This window comes from Grampus griseus (genome assembly GCF_964374135.1).
Source record: "Grampus griseus genome assembly, chromosome: 16".
NCBI classification, from domain to species: domain Eukaryota; kingdom Metazoa; phylum Chordata; class Mammalia; order Artiodactyla; family Delphinidae; genus Grampus; species Grampus griseus.
This window is the reverse complement of record NC_139010.1, coordinates 22,299,380-22,321,476: the sequence shown is the minus strand read 5'-3', so window position 1 is coordinate 22,321,476 and position 22,097 is coordinate 22,299,380. Positions and strand designations below refer to the sequence as shown.

General features: G+C 35.8%; 1 protein-coding gene across 1 annotated transcript in view; it reads left to right on the top strand.

The window, feature by feature from the left end:
• Window positions 1-22,097, top strand: part of CTNNA3 (catenin alpha 3) — a 1,586,247-nt gene that overhangs the window by 172,690 nt on the left and 1,391,460 nt on the right. Inside the window, exon 6 of the mRNA XM_082673107.1 lies at window positions 8,959-9,003. Coding sequence (XP_082529233.1) covers window positions 8,959-9,003 — 45 coding nt within the window. The remainder of the gene's footprint in view (window positions 1-8,958; window positions 9,004-22,097) is intronic.

The following is a 22,097-nucleotide window of genomic DNA, read 5'->3' as shown; positions in this document are numbered from 1 at the left end:
AGTTGGGTTTAAATGTACCATCTTATTTGTTTTCTATTTATCCCATCTGCTTTTTGTTCCTTTTTCCCTCTCTTTCTTCCTTCTTTGGGGTTAATTGACTTATTTTCAATATATATTTTATCTCCTTTTTGGCTTATTAGTTATGAATTTTTTTTGGATTATAGCAATTGCTTTAGATATATATATATAGTATATATCTTTGTCACAGTTTATTTACCTTTACTTCATGTTAGAACCTTACAACTCTATACTTCATTTCTCCCAGCCTTTGTGCTATTGCTGGTAACACATTATACATTTGTTATAAATCTCACAATGCACTGTAATTGGCTTTTCTTTTTGCTTTAAGCGGTCAATTTTGTAGTCATTTAAAAATTGGGAAAAAATATTTATATTTCCTACATATTTACCATTTCTGGTTCTTTTTATTCCTTTGTTTAGATCCCATTTTCCATCTTCTGTTATTTTCCTTCTTCGTGAAGGACTCCCTTTAAGCATTTTTATTGACAAAGGTCCACTGGTGATGAATTCTTTCAGCTTTTGTATGTCTAAAAACATCTTTGTTTTACTTTTCTCTTCAACACCTTGAAGATGTTACTCCAGTGTCTTCTTTAACTTCAGATAGCTTTCCCTCCACTTCAGCCACTTACCCCCAGGACCACACCTTGAAGTTTGTCATTTATGTGTGTTTTGGACAAGTATTTATTGAGCATCCTTTTGCTGGGCACTTTCCTATATTCTGGGGATATACAACAATAAACAAAATATACAAGGCCATTGTTCTCATGAAACTTACATTCAGAAAAAAAAAATATATGAATGAAACAATAAACGTTAGTATAAAAAGGGCTGCCAAAGGTGAAACACAGCATACTATGGTCTTGAGTGATGGGAGATTCTGATCACTCAGGGTATCTTCTTAAGATATAACTTCTACAATGAGGGCTAAAAAAATGAATAGGAGTTAGTAAAGTGAAGTGGGTGAGAAGGGGGAAAGCAGGGTATATGGTGGAGAAGAACCAGCTTGTTTGAAGGCCCAGAGGCAAAAGCAAACACAGTGTATTCATGAGTGAGGAAGGGGGTTGGGGTATGGGGGGTGGGGGGGGTGGGGGGGGAGAGAGAGAGAGAGAGAGAGAGAGGGAGGGAGAGGGAGAGGGAGAGGGAGAGGGAGAGAGAGAGGGAGAGAGAAAGGGAAGGGGAAAGGGTAGGAGAGAAAGTGGGAGAGGAAGTGGAGAAGTAAGGGGGCAGATCCGATAGATCAGGCTGTCAGGGCATCAGGGAATGCTAAGAATTTTAGACTATTTTTTTTTTTTTTAGACTTTTTTAAAAAGGGTAACCAGAAGGCATTACAGGGTTTTAAGCAGGAGAGTGACATGATAAGATTTGCATTTTAAAAAGATCTCTGGCTGTGGAGAATAAATTTGGTGTGGAGTAAACAGAGATGGAGAGGCAGGGTAGATAATATTGAGAGACTAATTAGGAAGCCACTAATTAGTGTTGGTCCAGGAAAAAGATCATGGTGACTTGGGCTTCAAACAATGGTTGGATTATAGTGCTCTCTAGGGTCAGAAACTAAGGGAATTTAGGTTGCATGCGTGGGCTGGGGAAAATCCTAGAGTCCAGATGGTGCCCAGGTGTCTAATTAAGTGACTAGTGTTTACCATTTACTAGGGTAGGAACACTGGAGGAGGAACATGGTTGGGGAAAAGATTTAGTTTGGGATTATGAAACTGAATTGTGTGAGACAGGGGTCCCCAACCCCCCGGGCCATGGACCGGTACTGGTCTGTGGCCTGTTAGGAACCGGGCCGCACAGCAGGAGGTGAGCGCCCAGCCAGCGAGCGAAGCTTCATCTGCCACCCCCCATCGCTCCCCGTCGCTCGCATTACCGCCTGAGCCATCCCGCCCACTCTGTCCGTGGAAAAATTGTCTTCCACGAAACTGGTCCCTGGTGCCAAAAAGGTTGGGGACCGCTGGTGTAGGAGACAGTGTTTCTGTCTCTGGCAAGGCTCCTGTTTGATTAACTCCTTTTCAAATCATGTGGGTTCTCTTTCATTCTTATTTTTCTAGAGAAAAGTAACACTCTTAACCCTGTCTCTTAAAAAAAAGATCTGTTAATCTTAATTGAATGGTTATTTAATATGGAAGGAATACATATTAGCCAGGAGGGTCCCAGTTGGGGGTTATTTCATATTCTCAGTATGCCAGTTATTTTGTATCTTCTGCCATTTGCTGCACAGTAGTGTCCATATCTTAAGTGGTTAAAAGCATGGAATCTGAAGCCAGATGGCCTGGGTTGAATTCCATCTCTGCCATACAAGTTGTGAAACCTCAGTTTGCTTATCTGTAAAATGAGAATAACACAGGTACTGGGATTGTTATTAGAGCTAAATAAGTTATTTATCATAAAGCATTGAGAAGCGCTTGTGAAACACAACCAGGAGAAGTGGTTTACACACTGATACTTGATGCTAAGTGATACAGAAGTTTGAAGTCACAGATTCTGAAAAGTCCAAAGGGAACCTTCTTTAAAAGCAAAGTTTACGGTACCCAGGGAATAAGGCTGCACAGATAACTACCATCCTTCTTCATTTCAGGATAGGGATGTACTTACTTCAAATGCTGACATCAGAAGGAAGACGAGGTGTATTTCATTATTTGTTGACCTAAAGTGATATTGAAAGCTAAAATAAAAGAAGCTGTGAGTGATTCCTCTGCACTCTATCTACGATAATTTGAGAAGGGTAACTGGCAGGAGAGTAAGGCAACTGCCTTCCTTTAATGGCTGAATTCACCCCTCATGCTGTTTAATCCATTTTGCTGGCTAAGGAGCTGTCTGAAGTTTCAGTTATAAATTAACTTAGAGGAATTAAGTAAGAACCGTAAATTCATCTACTATATTTGTTGAAGATAATATCTTTAGCTGCCTTTAGGCTTGGGATACGAGAATATTTTCTTGCCCACTCTAAGAATTGTTTTCATCCTAGACTAAAAGTGTGAGTAGGGTGTGTTTGTATACGCGCGTATGCAGGTGTGTACGATGCATGCTCATTCGATGCATGTGACCAGTTTCTCATAGCCCGTAATTACATGTAATATGATGTCCTTTTATCCTCCACCAGACCACAAACTGCATTAAAGGTTGTTTTTCACCTGCTTGCTGCTGCCTAGTGCTCAGTATGTCTAGCACATATCAAAGGCTTAATAAATATTTTTGATTAAATGAATGACTTGAATATCCATGAAGAAGGAGATCAAAACCATTTCCTGGTATCTCCTTACATCTCCCTTACACGTGAAAATTAAAAAAAAAATTTGGTAGGCTATCGTTAAATATATAAATTCCCTCTACCATTAAATTTAGAATTGTCCTCTGGAGTAGCAATTCTTAATCATAACAAGATCCCATATTTGCATTAAGGTAGAAGAGATCTGAGAGGTCATCTAATTAATACAATCCTCACCATTTACACCTGTGAAAATAGAGACTATGAGAGTTGGAATGATGCTGTCTTGATTACATGTCTGGTAAATTTATATTCCAAAACTACAGCCCAGGTCTTCATATTACTAGTCCAGTACTTTTGGGGAAAACAACTGTGCTCCTTGAGTTGCACTGGGTAATTGTGAATTGTGTAATTATGTGGCTAAAGCAGTAGATTAAGGACATTGCATTGTTTGTCATATTTGTAGTGTTTCAGAATAGGAGGACTATGGAGCTGGGAGCCAAGTAGCCTTGCCATCTGAGAATGAAATATGAAGGATTTGGACAAGGGATTTGCCAGAGTGTAAACCAAGAGAAAGTAATATGCTCCCCTCATTTAAAATAAATTTCATGTAGAAATATCAGTGGAACACTTTCCTTTATCGTTTAACTCTTGGTGATTCTCTTAGTTGATGACTCTGGCTTCTAGGCAGTGAGAGAAAGGGAGGTGGGGGGAGAGAGCGAGAGAGAGCGAGAGAGAGCGAGAGCGAGCGCGAGTGTGAGAGCGAGAGCGATCGTTTTTTCTTATACAGTTTAGTTTTTTCTTTTTAAGTGCTATACAAAAAACCAATGCTTCCAAATTGCTAGGCTTACTTACGTTGAGAGGACATGTATAATTGTTTTTCTCAGGAGAATAGTCTTCTAGATTATTCTCTTACCAGTTTGAAGATGGGGGATTCTGGATTGGGTAGAGTATCAAGGGCCTTGACATGGGGGAAAAAACCCTGCAAACCTGGATGTTTTTAATACTTTACTTTTTCTTTTTCCTTTTTGTTCCTTTCAGTATCAACTTGGGGAGACATTTTTTAAAAATTGAAGTATAGTTAATTTACATTTTTTCAGGTGTACAGCGAAGTGATTCAGTTATATATATATATATATGTATATATATATTCTCTTTCAGATTCTTTTCCATTATAAATTATTGTAAGATAGTGAATGTAGTTCTCTGTGCTGTACAGTAGATCCTTGTTGTTTATTTTATATATAATAGTATGTATCTGTTAATCCCAAATTCCCAATTTATCTCTCCCCCCCTTTCCCCTTTGGTAAGCATAAGTTTGTTTTCTATGTCTGTGAGTCTATTTCCATTTTTTTTTTTAGATTCCACATATAAGTGATATCATATAATGTTTTTCTCTGTCTGATTTACTTCACTTAGTATGGTAATCTCTAGGTCCATCCATGTTGCTGCAAGTGGCATTATTTCATTATTTTTAACGGCTGAGTAATATTCCACTGCATATAACCTCTACCACATCTTCTTTATCCATTCTTCTGTCGATGGACATTTAGGTTGCTTCCATGTCTTGGCTGTTGTATTGAGATGGTGCTGCTAAGAACATTGGGGTGCATGTATCTTTTCAAATTAGAGTTTTCTCCAGATGTATGCCCAGGAGAGGGATTGCTGGATTGTATGGTAAACTCTATTTTTAGTTTTTTAAGGAACCTCCATTTGTTCTCCATAGTGGATGCACCAATTTAGATTCCCACCAACAGCGAAGGAGCATTCCCTTTTCTCCACACCCTCTCCAGCATTTATTATTTGTAGACTTTTTGATGATGGCCATTCTGACACGTGTGAGGTGGTACCTTATTGTACTTTTGATTTGCATTTCTCTAATAATTAGTGATGTTGAGCATCTTTTCATGTGTCTTTTGGCCATCTGTATGTCTTCTTTTGGAGAAATGTCTATTTAGGTGTTCTGTATACTTTTTCTTAATGTTGCCTTTGATTTCTGTTTCTAGCAAGTGCAAATAGAAATGAATAATGATCAGATTGTTTTGGAAGGTTGATGTGTTCTACTAGCCAATAATGAGTTCTACTTAGCAGACTACATACAACACAAATAAATGCCTGCTATTTCTTACATTGAGGAATCATTAATCTGTTCACATTCTCCTCAAAATTATTAAGAAAATAGAACTCCTGGGATTAAAACATCTTTATACAGGGATTATCACTTATTGGTTAATAATATCACACTACAACTATTGTAGTCAAATTTTAATATCAGTTATTCCTATTGAAGCTATTTTACCTTTATAATAAACATTTTAAAATACATCAAAATATGGAAAAAAGATGGATACAAACCAGATCATTTTATTCTTAATCTATTTTAATGAAAGTAAATGAGAGAAGTTTGAGGGCTTATTTTAATACTTTGGGGGCTTTTATCTGTAAGGAGGGGCTAAAGTTTTAATTAGTAACCTAATAAATACTTGAAAAATACAGGGCTTCCCTGGTGGAGCAGTGGTTGAGAGTCCGCCTGCCGATGCAGGGGACACGGGTTTGTGCCCCGGTCCGGGAAGATCCCAGATGCCGTGGAGCGGCTGGGCCCGTGAGCCATGGCCGCTGAGCCTGCGCGTCCGGAGCCTGTGCTCCGCAACGGGAGAGGCCACAACAGTGAGAGGCCCGCGTACCGCAAAAAAAACACAAAAAAACAAAGAAAATGCCACTTCGTAGGGTTAATGTGTGATGACCATATCCCAAGAAGGATAAAAACAAATATAATCAAGTTCTGGAAGGAGTATGTTTTTTGAAATTTGCAGGAATAAAGAAAGTGTTGCCAATTATTCTATTTTGACTGAAACTACTTTGGTAATTAATCCATTTCCCCAGATATTTGTCCATTTATTATGCTATATTACAATGTTAATATTTCTCTTTACAACTGCAATTATTATAGTTGTGCTCTGGGTAAAACCTATTAAAATATGTTCTTAATTAATTTGCATGTATATAGTTCTATTTCTAAGGCCCATTAAAAATGATTTGTTCATTTATATATTTTCAACTCATTAATAGTATATAAATGATTTCCCTTTTATTGTTTATTAGTTAATAGAAAAATATTTTAGATAGTAAAAGTACCCCACAATTATAAAGGCAAACTTATGGAGTTAGGTAAGCACATTTAACTTACCGTAATAATCTAGGGTGCCAATTGTTAATTTCTGAACTGCCTCATTTATGTGTTCTGGAGTTGAGAGATTTGATATCTTTATTCATATAAATACTGTTGGTGAATGATTATGCTAATTGATTTCAGATTCTGATTTAGATATAATACTATTAGTGATTGGCTCCTGTTTTCCTCCCAGCCCTTGTTCTCAAAATGGTAGACTAAATTTCTAGGGGAGACCTGGAGGGAAGGGGGAGGTTTGGTGGGGAGACATTTTCTGTAGGAGCAAGGAGATGAAAGGTAGACCCTGAGCCCAGGCTCCTTGGAACGGGTTAAGAGGACTAGAGTATTAATGGAGGTTTTCTGTAATCATCACTACTTTTCTGCAAGTCTAGCCATCCCCAGGACTCAGAATCATCCTCATCTAGACCAAAACCTGGAGAGAACAGCGTTAACAGGTGGTACCAAACTGAAGCCAGAAATGGATGAATTTGAATCCCTCAGACCCTCCTCCCCCAACTCACTGACAAATTTTGCCCTGCTCCTTTTATTAATTTAGACATGAAGAGACCCTACACCTAACAAGGTTGAGTATTTTGAATCCTACTTATTTTGTTTATTTTGTATAAAACAATGTATGAGAAAAATATCTAGGACCACTGTAAAAGTTGAAGGAAAAGTAATCTCTTGAGAAAGCAATGGGATTTCTCAGCAGTATTATGAGTTTTTACAATTCTTACAAAACAAAGGGGTCAAAATTTCATGAATTTGTTTAAGTAAGGCAGGGATGCTATCCTATTATAGCAAACAATATGTTATATTTAATTACAACTTTGCCTTTTTTTAGTACTTCCTGCCTCTGGCATATTATTCCCTCTAGGAATATTCTGGAACATAGAAAGTTATTTGGGGCTTGCACTCAGAGTGGATTTCTAGGGCAGTGAGATTGCCTCAGTCTTGCGGGTAGGGACTCCTAGAGGAACCATCTAGCTATAGTGTGTGCCTAGTCACTCCACTTTCATTTAGGCTTTTGCTGAAGTAAAATTAGTGGATCCTTTAGGCATTTTCCAAAAGATACCTGGTGCCTACACAGAGTCAGGTAGAATAGGACTCAGATCTGACCATTAGTGACATCTAATAATTTTCCTAAAGCTCATGAAATGAAACCACCTGGTTTCTGTCCATTTATCTTAGATAAATGAAAAATTAATTACCCTGCACTAAGTGAAATGATAAGAAATGAATGCTCTATTTCATAATCACGTTGACAGTCTCTTGATAACTGAGAGACTCTAGAAAAAAATGGAGTTTCCTATACATTGAAACTTTAAGCCTAGTGTATCATGAATGTGCTGACTGGTTAGCTAGTGAAATTGCATCTTTGTTTCAAGATTTTCTTACAACTTTCTACTACTTACAACCTTCTACTCTTACAAAGTTACATTAATTCCAGCTTTAATTATATACATTCCCCCATGTATAGTTCATGGGGGATTGTCAACAGAGTTGTATTTGGAAGTCAGAGGCTAATTTTCCTAAATAAAGGTGTACACTTTTCTTATACCTAAAGGTGATTTTAGGGAGGCATCAGGAACCTGGCTAGCTCACGTGTGGTCTGTTGACCAACAGCATTGACATCATCTGGGAGCTTGTTAGAACTGCAAAGCCTCAGGCTCCATCCCAGACCTAGTGAATCAGAAACTCTGGAAACATGGTGCAGCAATCTTTGCTTTAACAAGGGCTCCAGGTGATTCTGATGCACGCTAAAGTGTGAGAATCTCTGCTTTGGGGCTCAGGTATCTTTTTTGGCTCTCTTCCCCTGCAAACACAGGCATTCTTGCCAGGAGTATTGCTGCTGTGACTTGGGATCTCCGAACTTGAATCTTAAGTTGGGAAGTATATATGATCAATATTCTTTTTCCTTACATTTACGTGTGTCCATTACAATTCCCCAGTGTTGGGAGGGTTTGGAATGATAAAATACAGAGTTTTGCATTAGGTTGGGAATCCTGCAATGAGAAAAGAATATAAGAGAGAGCACTATGATGTGCCAGCTAATCACAGTGATTTTTTTTTCCAGGAGTAATTCACAGTTTACTCTGAGCATCATTTTACTCCTCAGTGAGAAATTTTGACTCTGCCCATGATTGCTTTTAGCTGATTGTACCACACAGGTGTTTTTTGATCCTGAAAAAATGGAGAAAATTCCAATAACTGTTAGAATGAGAACAACAAAAATCTTTCCTTTGGAGAAATAGAACAGTATTTCAGGTGTTCAGGTTGAGGGAAATCAGGGAAGAAGAAAAGATGGTAAAGAAAGCAATTTGGTGAAAGTTTTTTCTTCTATGGCAAAAATGACAGTAGTCCACACACTCTTGGATCATTAATACCCAAATTATAAAACAAAAATCCCTGTTTTATAACTTGGGAATTGTTTTTTCCTATTCATTACCTCCAGAGTGGCTGTTTCCTTATGCATCAATTAGCTTACAAAGGAATTTATCATTATAGTCCAAAGCAGGATTCTGTCCAATTCCTAAAATCTACTTTTCCTTTTTAAAAGGAGTTTTCTTCTTTGAAAAAGATTCCTCACTTTCCTGAATTCCCACCAGTAAGCCAGATGAATTGTTGGAATAAATGCTTGCTCTCCTCTTTTAGTCTCCCTCCCCCCAAAACTAGCTATTTAGTGCTGCCTCTTAAATGAATTTTGAAATATTACATAGTATTGTTTCCATTGCAAACAGTTTCAAAATACAGGATCTTATTACTTATAATAATCTAGATTTCCCACTATGTTTTTTTTCTTTTCTTCAGAGATAGTTCCATGCCTACTCCATCTAAGAAAAAGCAAGTTTTAGACAACACTTATAATTTAAGGGAACAAACAAGTACTTAAACAAATTTCCAAATAGGTTCAACCACTCTTTCAAGTTATCACTTTCTTGACACATTCTTAGTGAGATAAGACAAAAGTATTTCACCTAACTTAGAGTTGTTGCAGGTGGCTATTGCCAGAACAGATGTTTCTGAGTGGTCTTTTCTGTGGCCTTGACAGCTCAATGAAATAATAGAGGCTTGACAGACTTCAGCTGATATTAGAAAACAATATAACCAATATATCCTATGGATGGAACACATTAAATTCCCATCATGCTATCTTTGGCGGCTGTTCATGGGCTTGTTAAAATTTCCTGGGCATTTCTTTTAAACACAATAACTGATAACTCTTCTCTCTAGACCAACATTATTTTTCCTTTTCTTACTTGTTTTAATGGCAAAACTTACAGCACAGTGATTTTTAATTTCTCTACTTGGTCAGTATATTCCTCAGAGATGTTTTTCAATTTATGAAGTAAGAAAAGTGATTTTTACGAAACATACATGTGGTACTTAAACATTAATAAATAGAAAAAACTTTACATCTTAATGCTAATCAATGAGTAGACAGACCCAGGAAACTTTAGTACTATTAGATTATGTTTTTCAAACTGGTCTAGATCAAGCCAAGCTAGAATATTCTGTTTTATAAGTAGAGAAATCCCACAGTTGAATCTACCATGTTAACTCACTTATTTAGGTTGAATAAGCTTCTCCAGTTAAATTGACTCCCTTGCTCCCATGGTCTTCTCATTTTCAGTCCATCTTTCATGTTGCCACATGGTTATCATCCAAACATACTGCTTCATTTCTCTGTTTTGAAAGTGTTTTTGGTTCCCCATTGCCAGCAGGATAAAGTCATTATAATCTTGTTATCATAGAATGTAAACTTCTTCACAAGTTAGTCCTAATGTTCCAACATCATTTTCTGCTTCTTCTACTCATTTCTGCTGTGTTCTAGACACATGGGAGTTCTTACTGGCCTCTGAACATACCATATCCTGGAACATTCATGAGTTTGTTTCATGATTTATGACCTTCTAGTAAACTCTCTTCCTTAGGGCCTGCAATGCCTTGTGATTAACACAGGGTGACCCTAGTTCTCAAGTAAGCCAGGGTCTCTGGTCTTCAAGGCTCTTCCAGAAACAGGGTGGGAGAATGTATAGTGTGTACAAATCTCCTGAATAAAGTATTTTTATTTAGAAATCGTGTTTTCTGTGTTTTGTATAAATGAATAGGTAACAACTTCCCCCTCAGAACAGAATATGAGGTAAGGAAGTTGTGATTGGAAAGCCCCTGGGCTGATAATTTTCACTCTGCTAAGAGCAATAGAAGTGGTCATAGACCTCTGTCTGTCCCTCTTCATCTCAGAAGAGTGACTCATGGTCTCAGTGGCCCAGCTGTGGGTAGCAGATGACCTCTCTGCTCATTGCAGAGTGAGTGAAACCAGCTCCAGGGCTTTACCCCACTTGGGCACTTTAAGAATCCCACCTTCAGATGGAGGGCAGAGGCAGAGCAGATAATATATGGATATTGCTTGCTGTCATATTTGATAGAAAGTTCAGGAAGTCTAAGTCCTTAGTAGCTAGACTCTGCTTCTGCAGTTTTCTTCTCACCAAAAAGCATCATAGAACAACATTGGCGAAAGAGAAGAAGCAATCCAGTTTTGCAGAACGAAGCATACATTCCATCTATTCCCTTCGTATGAAATTAATAATTCCCTATTTTCTGCCTGATCATCCATTGTCTTTGTTTTCGTTTGTTTGTTTTTTTTCGGTACGCCGGCCTCTCACTGTCGTGGCCTTTCCCATTGCGGAGCACAGGCTCTGGACGTGCAGGCTCAGCGGCCGTGGCTCACGGGCCCAGCCGCTCTGCGGCATGTGGGATCTTCCTGGGTCGGGGCATGAACCTGTGTCCCCTGCATCGGCAGGCGGACTCCCAACCACTGCGCCACCAGGGAAGCCCCATCCATTGTCTTTGAAGTTTCCTGATTCTCTACACCCCACCCCCTGCTACACCTCTCTACTAAACTATGCTCCAGCAGCTCTTTTGTGTATACTTCTGTTTCAGACGTTTCATATTGTATTTGCCATTGTTACTCATTCACGCATGTCCTTCGCTAACCTGTGTTTCATCTACCTTGGTATCTGTGGTACCTAGTATGGTGCTTGGCCTGTGGTAAGTAAGTAAGTAATAAATGTTAAGTGAATGAAGGATATGGCACAAATGAACAAAAATAAGTTGTCATCTTTGAATTCTGCTGTGTTGTTAAATTTCCCCTATTGCATTTCACAAGTAAAACAAAGTAACTTTTATTTCATATACTTTATTTCAATTTCATACTTATTGAGTGCCTTAGAAGTTACTATGCTAAGTGCTTTAAGAAACGCACAGATATCTAAGTCCCCAATTAATTCTGGAAGCATTTCTAATACATACTTTTTAAAAGTAATAGTAGGACCTAAATAAATTTGAGTTGAATGTCATGTTTCTTGAATATTTTTACAAGGATTGGGCAAGTTGGCAGGCAAACCATTTATTTATTGAACAAATATTTATTGGGCACCAACTATGGGCTGAGCTTGGTACTGGTTAACGAAGATCAACAACACCGTCAAACACAGTCTCTGTTCATGGAACTTATAATTTAGTGTGTGAGAGCAATTAAATAAATACAGAAATAATTGTTTAGAGAGTTGTGTTAAGTGGTATGAAGAAAATTGTCAAATATAATAATTATATTTTTTCAGTTTTGGAAAGAAACAATATTTAGAAATTGGTTGCCTCAAAATATAAAGAAAGGTATTTGGAAATTTATTCCGGGAACCTTGAAATCTTAGCAAATGCTGTATAATCAGAACCTTGCAGTTATCTTTAAAGATATTAATAAATAAAGTGTTGTTATAGGAACAATTTTAATAATGGGAATGAATTAACTTACTTTCTATTGAAATTTTTATTCATGATATTTGTAGAAGCAAAAATAATATGTATGTATGTAGAAACTCATATGAACATCAAGAGGAGAAGAGCCATACATTCCCAGCAGATTAGCTGTTTCCCCGTCATATCTTTCATTTCATCTTTAATAGTTGTTTTCTTATAATGACAAGAGCACTGAATTGGAAGCTTGTAGAAGAATTTTATTATCTTTTAAAGTCTGTTGTTGAAAGGAATTGGGACTGAATGCTTGTTGATAAATGTTAACAGTAATACAAAGTGTCTAGAAGAAGGCATCCATTTGTTTATTCATCTAAACATTCTCATTAGTCACGCCTGAGAGATAATGGGTGAAGATGGGAGAAAGTAGCAGAATACTCATTAGAGCCATTTGCCCTAAATTTCATAGACCTGCTAATATTTTGGGTACCTACTAATTTTACTAACTGAAACAGCATTAATGCTGTCTTAATAAGAAGACCCAGAAAGATCTATGTCTGAAATTTAGAAAATATTTCAAAGGGAAGATGGTATGTGCATTCTCTGTTAGTTATTATTTTTAGGCACTTCCATTTATGATTACAGTAGTAGTTTGTATGAGCTCAGTGTTGCCAACCTTCATTCATTCAGCAAGCATTGATCAACCATTATGTGCCAAGTTCTGTTCTTGGCACTGTATGTATGTATCTATTCTGTGAATCTGAGAAAATAATATACACTATCATCAATCATCATAGTAATGTTAATTTTGTGTAATGTACTGCCATTGTGTTGGCTCTTTTCTTTATGTGGTGTGTTTGGTTGGGAGAAGTTTGTGATAAGACAATAAAATGGATATTCAGGTTCTTATTCTGAATTTGGTTTAAAACTAAAGAAGCCTTTAATGTGTATTATTTCTGAATTAGATACATCTCTGTCTTGGGAATACAATCCATACTGGCTTTTGCTTTCCTCTGGGTTAGCTCTTTTCTTAGGCTGACTTTCTTCATAATAGCAAAGAGGGTTCTTAGCAACTCCAGGCTTACTTTATTCTTGTTTTTTCTCAGCTGATGATTAACCTCTTTCCCCATGTCAGTTCCCCCAAACACTCCGATTGGCTCTGCCTGGGCCATGTAAAACCTTGGACCAAGATGTTCTGATTGGTCAACATAGATCTTGTGCCTATTCCTGAGAAGAGAAAAATAAGCTGAAAATATTAACAGCCTTTATAGAATCACAGGAAGTGAGGGAAGGTCAGTGTGCTAGTGGGAAAAAAAGGTGCTGTTTCTTGAAGAAGGACTAAAAGATGCTGGCAGACAAAAGTAACAGATGTCTACTACAAATAAATGTAAAACTTAATTGTTTTTGTGACTTATCTGAAGAAACTTCCTAAATATATTAAAAGTAATCTAGAATGTTATATCACTTTGCAAAATAAATTTGACCAAATCAGAAAGTTCTAAAGTATGTTAGAAATCCCCTCTATTCAAAAGATCAGGGCTTCCCTGTTGGTGCAGTGGTTGAGAGTCCGTCTGCCAATGCAGGGGACACGGGTTCGTGCCCCGGTCCGGGAAGATCCCACATGCCGCGGAGCGGCTGGGCCCGTGAGCCATGGCCGCTGAGCCTGAGTGTCCGGAGCCTGTGCTTCGCAACCGGAGAGGCCACAACAGTGAGAGGCCTGCATACCGCAAAAAAAAAAAAAAAAAAGAAAAAAAGATCAAATACCTTTTCTTCTTTGTTGAATGACTAGGCATTTTAGAAAGAGCACGCCTCAATTTGTCTTTGATAGATGCATTTTTGGGTAACTTCAAACTTTGATATAATTTCAAAATTACAAAAATGTTGTAGGAATAGTACAAGGAACATTTATAGTATTACCTATATACATTTTACCCAGATTTATTAATTATTTACATTGTGTATCATTTACTTTATTATTCTCTTTCTTTTTCTGAACTTTTGGAGAGTCAGTTGGAGACACTTTGATCCTTCACCCTTAAAAACTTCATTGTATATTTTCTAAGAACAAGGGCATTGTCCCAAATAACCTCAATATAGTTATCAAAATCAGGAAATTTAACACTGATAAAATACTCTTACCTAATTTAGAGTCCATACATATTCAAATTTTGTCATTTGTCCCTAAATTGTGACTATTTTTCACAGTGCAGGACCAATCCAGGGTCATGCATTACATTGACTTTCCTTGTTTCTTTACTCTCCTTTAATCTGGAAGAGTCTCTCAAGCTTCCTTTGTGTTTCTTGACCTTGTTTTTTTTTGAGTATAGGCCAGTTATTTGAAAGAATATCCTTCAATTTGGGTCTGGCTCATGTTTTCATGGTTAGATTTAGACTATACATTTTTGACAGAAATAGCACAAAAATGATGTTGTGTCCTTTTCAGTGTACACATGATGTTGTTTATCCCAATATTAGTGATATTACACACATACACATACACTTACATCTGTGTTTCTTTATTTACATAAAAATCTATGAGTTTATTCTGATGTTACCAATACCAACACATTAATTTGTTCAGCATACACCTTTCCTTTTTTCTTGAGTTTATATGACATGCAGAGTACCTTATTAGTTACTCTGGAAATTTACAAAGAATATGAGGAAATATCTGTATCAGAAAAGTCTTATTAATATGACTGACTTCTTTCATTTGGTGATGAAAAACATAATTTATGAAGATTTGTAAGTAGTCTAAGAAGAAATCAATATTCAGTTTATTAAAGAAACCTAGAGAAGGTTTCTTTAATTTTTATATCAGCTGAGTACTTAATGTACCTAAAACACAAAGCCCATGAGGTATAAAGAGGTGTACATGGTCCTCATGTGATTTGGGAAAGGTGCGCTTGTGGTTAGTCTTCTGAAACTGATATATTATTGTACTAGAGGCACGTTTATTCTTCAAGTGCAACTATGAGGATGTTAGAGCAGATGAGGTTAGTCTACAAAAAAACCCACTGAAATACTAGGTTGTAGAAAGAATTTAACTACATGAGCTATCCATGAAATTATAATTATAGGGAAAAATCTCCAAGGCCGAATTTGTACTGGAATGTTTTCCAGTTTATACTGACGTTCCTCGCTGTTAAATGTAACTTTCTGCAACCTGCAAAGTAGCAGTGATGTTCAAATTTTTTAGTTCTTTTACTTTAGTATTAATGAAAGACCTTGTCTTTTGTGTCAATACATATAATAATAATCTATGCTCCATGGATTTTATTGATGACTTTGGATTCAGATGGTTAAGAGGAATTCACCTTCTTCCTTTTCTACTCCCTAGACTTTACTGAACAGGAGCTGTCAGGCAATGTTCTAAAATTATAAGATAAAGGTAATATTTCATTATGAAGCAGAGACATTTACATGTACAGTGTATCTGTGGCATACTTCATTATTTTATAGTAAATGAATTGAAATTACTTTTCTTAAAAACAACAGCAAAAACTTTTAACTATTGATAGAAGACAATCCTTACTTCAACTTAGACTCATTAGCCCCTGAACTATAGGCATTATACTGTATTAGTGATAAGGGGAGAGTCAACAATTTTATTAATTCGTTTAATGTCTTATAACAAAACTCTGTTCTCTGAGAAAATAAAGATAATAATAGCTAACTCATGAAGTACCTATTGCATACCAGAAAACATTCTTAGTGTTATACATATCAGTACATTTAGTCCTCCTAAAACTCCTATATGAGGTAGATACTAATATTACAATTTTCAGATGTAGCACAGAGAGGTTTAATTACTTTACAAAGTCACACAGCTAGAAAAGGCAGAGCTGGGACTTGAACCCAGGGAATCTGCCTTGTGAGTCCACTGTATTAACAAATTACCTCTATTCAGTTACCAATTAGATGAATTTATTCCTGCAAAGTTTTTGTACTATGTTATAATTTAAAATAATGTATAATTGAGATGTTTTAAAGATACTATTTTAATAATAATAATTAAAAAATTTATACCATTGTGCATAATCTTTACAACAACCATTTGTTAATTCTTAAATTTGTTTTAGGGGATTGAATGTACAAACTACACAAACAGATTTAAATGCACTTTCGCTAATAAGAATAAAATGCTGCTAGTTTGTTAGTTGATAATGGCTTTTAATGTATCCCGTTTAACCCTGAAGGAACACTAGTACATTAGATATGTGCGTAATTAAAGGAAGGGAATTTTATGAATATAGCTACTGTACTGTTATTTTTGTAAAAGAATGAAATTTGAATCATAACTCTGGAGTATCTCAGTTGGCACATATGTTCCCTGGCAAATGAAAGATTAAACTTACATTGGTTTCTAAATTTCTGAAGACCATTGTTTTGCTGATATTCATTTACATTCTTCCCTGAATATGAAAAAGTGCTTTCATTTATTTGCAGTTGATGCCAAATTACTCTATAGGCATGTATAGAGGAATGAAAAGAAATCTTCTTTTGCTTTGAAGGCAAGGGTGATGCATATTTCGGTACTATCCTATCTAATTAGTTAACTCATTTAAGATTTATTATGTTAAATGTCTTCATAGTTCCATTTTATGTGAACGGAGACACAGTGTAGTGTAGTAGAACAAGTATTAGATTAGTCCTAGTTCCCAGCCATTAGACATGGAATTTTAAATAAAGTCATTTAACATCTGAGTCTCAGCTTCCTCATTTGTAAAATGGGACTACTAATGTCCTCCCCCCAACCTCACCTAGTTGTGAGAACTGACTGAAACATTGTATGGAAAATTATTTTTAAGCATTTTCTGACATGTTAAATGTACAGTCATTGTCTTCATTAATGAAGGTAGAGAGCCATAAAATTTAGTTTAGCTTTATTAGACATTACAGTTGACCCTTCAAGAAGTGGGAGTGGTGGAATGGGGGGTCAGAGGGAAGAGGGGGATTGGGGCCCCTACCCTTCGTGCAGGCATAGAGCTTTTCAGTGGGTGGTAGATATCGATGGTTCTACATCAGTGGATTCAATCAACCTCAGTGGTCTAGTACTATAGTACACATTTATTGAAAAAAAAATCCATGTATAAGTGGATCCTAGAAGTTTGAACCTGTATTATTCAAGGGCCAACTATATTTTTAAAATAATTGAACTATATGTATAAATAATTTATCGTAGTATAATTTATATACCATAAATTCACCCATTTAATGCATATAATTATATTATTTTAGCAAATTTACAGAGTTGTGCAACTATTACCACAATCCAATTTGTCGAACATTTTCATCACTCCCAAAAGATCTTCTATACCCGTTTGTAATTATTCCCTGTACCCACCTCTAGCCCCATGCAGCCACAGGTCTACCTTCTGTTTTATGGATTTGCCTTTTCTGGACATTTCAAATAAATGGAATCATATAATATGTGGTCTTCCTGTCTGGCTTCTTTCACTGAACAAACTGCATTTGAGGTCCTTCCATTTTGTAGCATGTATTAATACTTTATTCATTTTTATTGCAGAGTAATATTTGTTGTATGGATATATCACATTGTATATTCTTTATCCATTCTTTATTCAGTTGATGGACATTTGGGTTGTTTCTACCTTTTGAACATTGTGAATATGTTTTTATGATCATTGTGTACAAGTTTTTGTGTGGATGTACAATTTCATACTGAACTATACTTATGCTGACATTTGGATGGAAATTTGGTTTTATTCACTATATGTAAGACTTCAAGTGGAGAGATTAAATATAAAAAAATTAACATATTTTCCTCATAGTTATACGGTAAATGGGCTGTCCTCATTAAGGTATTTTTTCTCTTATATACAGATGAAACATCATCTTTATAATATATAACCTTATCGTATCTGTTAGAGTTATTTCCTTTCTGTTGTTTTATTGCATTAAAAAACACTGACTTTCTAAAGGGCTCTTGTAGGGTGGGTCCACTATGAAAACTCAGACCCTGATTTAATACCTTCCCTTTTCTCAGGCTTTTGCTTCATTTAGATTTTCATTAGGTATTTTGGTTTTAGTATTGATAATCCCTGGCTTTTGTACTATCCCTGGCATGCTTATGATATCACTGTCTTAACATGTGATGACTACTAGTAATTGGTATTTTTGTTTTATTTTTTTATATTTTTAATTTTTGTTTTGGCCTGGGAATAGTCTATGTGAAAATTTTATATCTGAAATAAACATAACACTTAGTAGTCCAGAGTCGTGTTATTAGATAAGCTCTCACAGTTTAAGATGTTAATAAAGACTTTTTTAGTTGACAGTTTCTTAATTTAGTTGTAAACTTCTCTGTAATTTAATTATGAATTTTCCAAGTGGTTGAAATTTAGCCTATGTGGTTTATTATGAATGAAAAGCCCAATAAAATTATATCCTAATAATATCCTATAGGGTATTATATTCCATATTGTTAACACCACTTTGGTAAATAATAGGGTGGTATAACTGCCTATACCAATTGCACACATACACTGAAATCCACTTGTTTGTGTGTTTAACTTTGGGGTTATTTAAAAAAATTGAATGGTGTATTATTTATTAGCCCTTAAAGGTTTTTTCTCTTGCAAATAATCCTTTGTTTGGTAACCAGATAAAATGGTATGATCTCAGTATCATCTTTCCCCTAAACGGTTCATTCCATAGATGTTAGGATATGCTGTTTATAGGGTGACAGGATTTGATATTTGGAACCACTTTTCTGTGAATTTTTCATTTTGTTATTCTCATAATCAACACAAGATGTCACAATAAATATATCTATAAGCTTATTTCTGATTTCTTAGTTATTTCTTAGTTATTATTTCTTTCTGATTTCACAAATTGTGAAATTTGTTAAGTTCATACCTTCACGTGGTACAGAACATTTGTGAGTGATAAAATAGATTGTTAGATATGGAAACAAATAGTTAAAAATGATAAGCACTCACAACAGAATTAAAATTCTTATTGACATCTCGAAAGTTTTTGGTGTATGTATTTAAGAGTTTATTTGATTTAGAGGATTTTAATCAGGATATCAGTTCTAATTTTTCTGACTTTGTAGTACATGCAATGAACACTTGATCAAAGGCACTAAAGTGAGTGTTAATATGAGATTCAGATGTCTGAAACAATCTCTGTTACCATGATGCTTATAGTTATTTGGGAGGTATGACAATTATCAGAAACATTAGACAAACTTTGGTAGGGCCCCTAGTGGAGGAAGAGATCTTCTATAGTTGACAGGGTCAGGGAAGCCACCACAGCATGTTAGTTGGTCCTTGAAGATCAGGTATAATTTTAACAAGGAGTGATGGAAGGTGTTCCAGCTGGATGAACCTTAGAGAAGTTGTAAAATTGGAAAAGGATAAAATATTCAGTATATTTGGATCAAAGGATAGGAAATGGTGTTGAAATGTTAGGAAGAGTCAGAGCGTGGAGGACCTTCAATGCCTTAGCCAAGAACTGCAAATTTTATTTAATAATGAATAAAATGATTTAAGATTTTAATCAGTCTAGGGAGTTGAATGTGGCAAATGTTTGAAGAAAAATACTGATAAAATTCTATGAAAGTAATAATAATGTTTTAAAATTTGACCATAAGTGGTATTTGTTACTCTTTAATAATTCAGTTACATTGCTTTCTCATACTTATAATTAAACACAATAAAATTATATAGCTGGGAGGATAATTTTATCAAGATGATGTTTATAAGACTATATTAATGACGGTATCTATAAAATTTTAAGTCAATGCTGGAAGTATCTCATTTAACATTTTATTTTAGATGTTCTCTTGAATAGTCTCATATCAAATAAATTACGCATTTAAACATATAACCCTATTTCTCTAGATTCAAACTGAGCTTGAACTTTGTGTCTTCTTAGATACAATATTTTATTTCATTTCTGAATAACTGATGTTTAGAAGTTAATGTTGGTATTTATCTTTAGATAATTTTCTGATTTTTTAAGTCACAGTAATACTCTAAAAAATTCACTTACTTGGGACTTCCCTGGTGACGCAGTGGTTAAGAATCCGCCTGCCAATGCAGGGGACACAGGTTTGAGCTCTGGTCCAGGAAGATCCCACATGCCACGGAGCAACTAAGTCCGTGCGCCACAACTACTGAGCCTGTGCTCTAGAGCCCATGAGCCACAACTCCTGAGCCTGTGCGCCACAACTACAGAAGCTCACGCGCCTAGAGCCCATGCTCCGCAACAAAGAGTAGCCCCCACTCGACACAACTAGAGAAAGCCTGCGTGCAGCAATGAAGACCCAATGCAGCCAAAAATAAGTAAATAAACTAATTAAAAAAAAATTTGCTTCCTTCCCTCCCTTTCTCTCTCTCTCTTTTTCTCTCTTTGCATATATATATGCAGTTTGAGATATTGGAAAGATCACTGAAATGGAAACTAAGACTTGTGGCCCTGCCATTAGACTAGATATAGCCTGAAAGCCTCTCTTGCCTTGTTTGTAAAATGGAGAAATAATCTGATATATATAGATTGTTGGGGGGTTAAGTTAGTTAATGGATTTAATGTAAATGTTAAAAAATCTTAGCAATTATTGCTAATGTAACTTTATCATTTAGAATCTATGTTGTAATCTGAAAATATTTCCTGTTATTCAGATTCCCAAACTTGTTCCATCATGGCTCTGTCTAGTTCTATTTGCAGTCTTCCGATATAGATATCACTGTGGTATGTTAACCTGACTTTGAGGGGAAGTACTGGATCTAAATTTTCTACCACTTTCCTGCCTGCTGCTATCAACACCATAGTGTTGATATTTTGTATTAACACTGTGAAAGGATTTATGAGAATAGTTAGTTCTGTGTTGCTTATATTAGAGCTGGTTATCTCAATTCTTACTTAGTGGGAGGTACGTCCCCTGCCATCATCTGGCTCCCAGTCCACAGCTTTAAATTATGTGAAGGAGAAAATGATTATAAATGGCTCCTTCCTGTGGTGTCCCTTATACTTCCTCTCCTAACAAACAGTCTTTTAGATTTTTTCACCAGTTTCTCCTTGTGTTGCAGTCTAGGAGAGATGTCCCATCTGGTGATCAGCTTGCAAAGAGATTCCTTTAAGAATCATTGGCCTATGGTTAAGAGTTAGATTTATTTTTAGAGAAGAAACTTTAATTGGTTATATTTTTACTGAATGAATTTTTTAGATGTGAAGAGAAACTGCTATGATTTTGTTTCATTTTAAGGGAAAGATACTAATAAAATATATATTGGGGAAAATATTTCACCTAAGTATCATTTAAGATAAATATGGGGATATCTATATGGGTAAAAATCAGAATTAAAATATAATGCTTCCAACTTTCCTTTTTATTGGTGGTGAAAAACTGACATAGTGTATCATGTTTTCGACATGTTGGGCACATAAGCCACATTTTATAGGATTTTTGATTTATATTCTTATGCGAGCTTTTCGGTTTATCAGTTCTTTGCCTTTATGTGCCTGCTGAGCATGAAAGGCACTTTTGAGCTATGCAGTAATAAAAAAAATGTCAAAGAAACCTTGTCCCAGGGGATAGGCTTTCTCTAGAAATAACTTTAATAACTGTAGTTACTGTAAACAATTTTTTATGGATACTTGATGCTCCCTTCCTATATTTTTATTTAAGTTAGTAATCAGAATCCTGTTTGACCAGTATCCTAGAGGTGAGAATCATCTTTCTAATACAGATATTATAATGTGACAGCTGGCTGAGTCATAGTGGTTCAAAATGACCTTAGCCAGTATTGTGCAGGAATATTGTAAGGTTTTGGAGAATTACTCTTTCCTTGCCAAAAGGTAACTCTGTGTAGGTACTGTGTAGTGCTAAGATTCCTAAGGCATAGTTCAAAGCATTCATGCCTCTCACAGATATCCATGCTATTTTTCATTTTATGAAAGATTTTCTGTATTTTACAA